Source organism: Sinocyclocheilus anshuiensis, unplaced genomic scaffold, assembly GCF_001515605.1.
Source record: "Sinocyclocheilus anshuiensis isolate Anshui unplaced genomic scaffold, SAMN03320099.WGS_v1.1 scaffold458, whole genome shotgun sequence".
NCBI classification, from domain to species: domain Eukaryota; kingdom Metazoa; phylum Chordata; class Actinopteri; order Cypriniformes; family Cyprinidae; genus Sinocyclocheilus; species Sinocyclocheilus anshuiensis.
This window is the reverse complement of record NW_015542338.1, coordinates 207,280-210,542: the sequence shown is the minus strand read 5'-3', so window position 1 is coordinate 210,542 and position 3,263 is coordinate 207,280. Positions and strand designations below refer to the sequence as shown.

Genomic DNA, 3,263 nt, shown 5'->3' with positions numbered 1-3,263 from the left:
TAAAAATTAAACTAAAACTGCCAGCAAGTGGCGGCAAGTCACTGATTTTATCACTGAATCATTCATTTAATTGATTCGTTCGAACGGCTGATTCATTCAGGAACGAAGTGCGTGACTGTCTTTATGAATGGGTAATTGAATCACTGACTCACTAGATTCGTTTAAAAACGCAGTTCATTCATAAACGAATCACCGCTGGAGTTTGAATGGAGATGTGCAGAGGCTCAGCTGTTACTTTGTTTGAAACTATTTTCGTTGACGAAATAGAGCAAAATAAGGCAATTGTGTTGTCAGACAATATAAGTCTTCTTGTTTAATGAACTGTTGTATTAAATCAATATCACATTTGCAAACTCCCTTAATAATCATTAAAAGTTGTCACTCATCTTAGTTCATCGCGATCTCACAAAACTCATTATTTTATAACAAAAACATTATAATCGACGAAGCTCCCTACACTGCACAATGAATCTCTTATTTACACCCTGTCAACACTGTGTTATAATGAGAGGATACGTCTGTGATACATTACTCAACCGCTGCAGAAACACACAAGTACGTTAGAACCTTTGAAGCTCCCTCAGAGCAAACACAAATATGCTGATCGGGTCAGTCGCACAGGTGCTCCTAAATATTATTTCATAGTCGCACGCAAATGCGACTGAAATGGTCGCACCGTAGAGCCCTGTTTTTTCCTCAAGTAGTCTGTGATGCAACGATAAATGAAACTGAAGTGTGCTTCATTGTCACATGATCTGATTATGTTGCATGCTTGCTTAATTTGGTTTTTAATGTTTAACTGTCCTTTTTAACCTCTCCTCTCTTGCAGACTTTCTTTCCTTCTTTGAGCGTCTTCTCGACACACAGAGAGACCGATCCAGATCCAGATCCAGAACCAGATCCAGATCCAGATCCAGAACCAGAACCAGGTCTGTAGACCTTCACTTTAACATCGTGTGTCAGAAATGCCGTGCATGGAATGTGTGCATGTGTGTTACAGACGAAGATTTGCGGTTCGTTGAGTTAACTTGCTCTTTCTGCATAGTTGAGGATTCATATTTATTGTTTTCTGATGCATCAACACACAGTGAAATTAAAGGGGTCATATGATGCTGCTAAAAACAACATTAGCACCAAGAGCTTGTAACACTCCAAAGAGAAAGGAAAAAATGAAATTGCATCATATGACCCCTTTAAAATCTTGTCTTGTGCTGACATTGATGAGACATATGATGGGATTTTGTGGTTGTTTGGAATGGGAAACTAATGCTTTCATGCCGTTTTATTTCATATGAATTGCATTAATGAAAATCCCATCACACATTTTCGCTTTTTTTTTTTATAAAGATAAGATAAGAGATATTGCAGTTATTAAGTCTCTAAGATCGGCGAGATCTTACATGACGCCTGTAAAATCATTCATAAATCTCTGTGTCGGGTGCTTTGTAGATCTCATGAAGTCTGTCGAGGTCAGAGAAGAGAGAGAGAACAAAAAAATGTATATAAATATTTATATTTTGATTCTATGAAATTATATATTTAAATTGTAAAGTAAATTTTTTTTTAATTCATTTCTTTGTGCTGATTTAAATAGAACACAATTGTGTATTATTTTATTTTATATAACAGTGTTATTTTAGTATCATTTAGATGCTTTTATAATTTGTATTAATATTTTGAGTTTAAACTTTTATATTTATATTTGAGTTTATCTTTTTTATTTATTTATTTTGTTGTCCTACTGTAAATATATCAAAACTTAATTTGTGATTAGTAATATGCATTGCTAAGAACTTCATTTGGACAACTTTAAAGATGATTTTCTCAATATTTCGATTTTTTTGCACCCTCAGATTCCAGATTTTCAAATAGTTGTATCTCGGCCAAATAATGTCCTATCCTAACAAACCATACATCAATGGAAAGCGTATTTATTCAGCTTTCAGATGAGGTATAAATCTCAATTTCACAAAATTGACACTTATGACTGGTTTTATGGTCCAGGGTCACATTTTAGTTTTAGTTAGTATACTCTGTTTTACAGTAATGAGAATTTACACGTGAATTTGATTAATTGCCATGAAAATAATCTTAATGGTAGTAAAATGATTTCATTTTTTAATGCAAAACATAATAATAGTCTTTTGGTTTTCTCATCTAGTGTTGAATCACTGGAGTGCCTGTATAAGGTAAATCCATACGATCAATAGCTTGAGTCTCACTGTATTGATCTGCTTCGAAACGATAGGCATGATTCAGCAACAGCCAAACGCCTCATTGATTATGAAATGTTTCATTGATTATGTCAGTTCAGTCCTGTTTGTAATAGCATCGGCCAAATTATTAAAACAATGTGAATAAACCTAGAACCTTAATGGATTGAAGCATGGTAAAGTGTGTTGAAGTGAGTGCAACTATGATTATATTCAGTGATTTGGTGTCTTGTAGTGAATGTTAATCACGCGTCTCTCAGGTCGGTCGGTGCGTTTGCCGTCTGTGGGACTGAGATCCTCTCTGCTCGCTCGTCCCGGGGTCATGGTAAGACCTCGAACCCTGCTTTACACGAGCTGATACTGCTCTCACATCACCGCTGACGCCACGCTTGTGTTTTGAAGGTTGAAGAGGGGCAGCAGAGTTTGGAGGCGCGGGGGAGCCCCGTACCGGTGGACGAGCAGGTATCACACCGCTTTAGGAATAATAATAATAATAATAATACATCTGTTCTACTTCTGATGATGGTGTTGCTTTTAATTCTGAGAGTTGCAGTATGATTTCATTGTTCACTAAGCTCTTCTTTGAGAAGTTTTTTTTTTTTGTATGTAATGTAGAGCCCCATGATTTCTGTGATGTGGAAAATGAGAACAGGATGTCATGGAATTTTTTAATAATTTAGTAATGTATAGGAATACTACTAATATTAATAATAATAATAATACAATTTATTAAAACTAATAATAATAAATAATAAAAATAATATCAAAATATTATTTGTAAGGAATATCACACAATATTTATGTTTTTTTTTTTAAACCATAAACTTCTGTCATGTAGCACTTTGTTTGGCCCCCCAAAAAAAGGATTGTTCAGATTTAATTTGATTACATTTTAAAAGATTAATTAATCTCGTTGTTAAAGTTAAAGTTTTATGCAATCACAAGATTACCACCATTTTTGATAATAAATCTCTGTTAAATCATAAAACACAGAATCCAGAGAAATTAAAACAGACAACATAAAATTACTGGGCAAAAAAAATAAATTAA

At 34.1% G+C, this 3,263-nt stretch overlaps 1 protein-coding gene across 1 annotated transcript in view; it reads left to right on the top strand.

The window, feature by feature from the left end:
• The first annotated feature begins 2,389 nt into the window (after positions 1 to 2,389).
• Positions 2,390 to 3,263, top strand: part of LOC107691163 (myotubularin-related protein 3-like) — a 26,585-nt gene continuing 25,711 nt past the window's right edge. The window contains exons 1-2 of the mRNA XM_016489649.1: positions 2,390 to 2,538; positions 2,616 to 2,675. Coding sequence (XP_016345135.1) covers positions 2,452 to 2,538; positions 2,616 to 2,675 — 147 coding nt within the window. The 5' untranslated portion in view covers positions 2,390 to 2,451. The remainder of the gene's footprint in view (positions 2,539 to 2,615; positions 2,676 to 3,263) is intronic.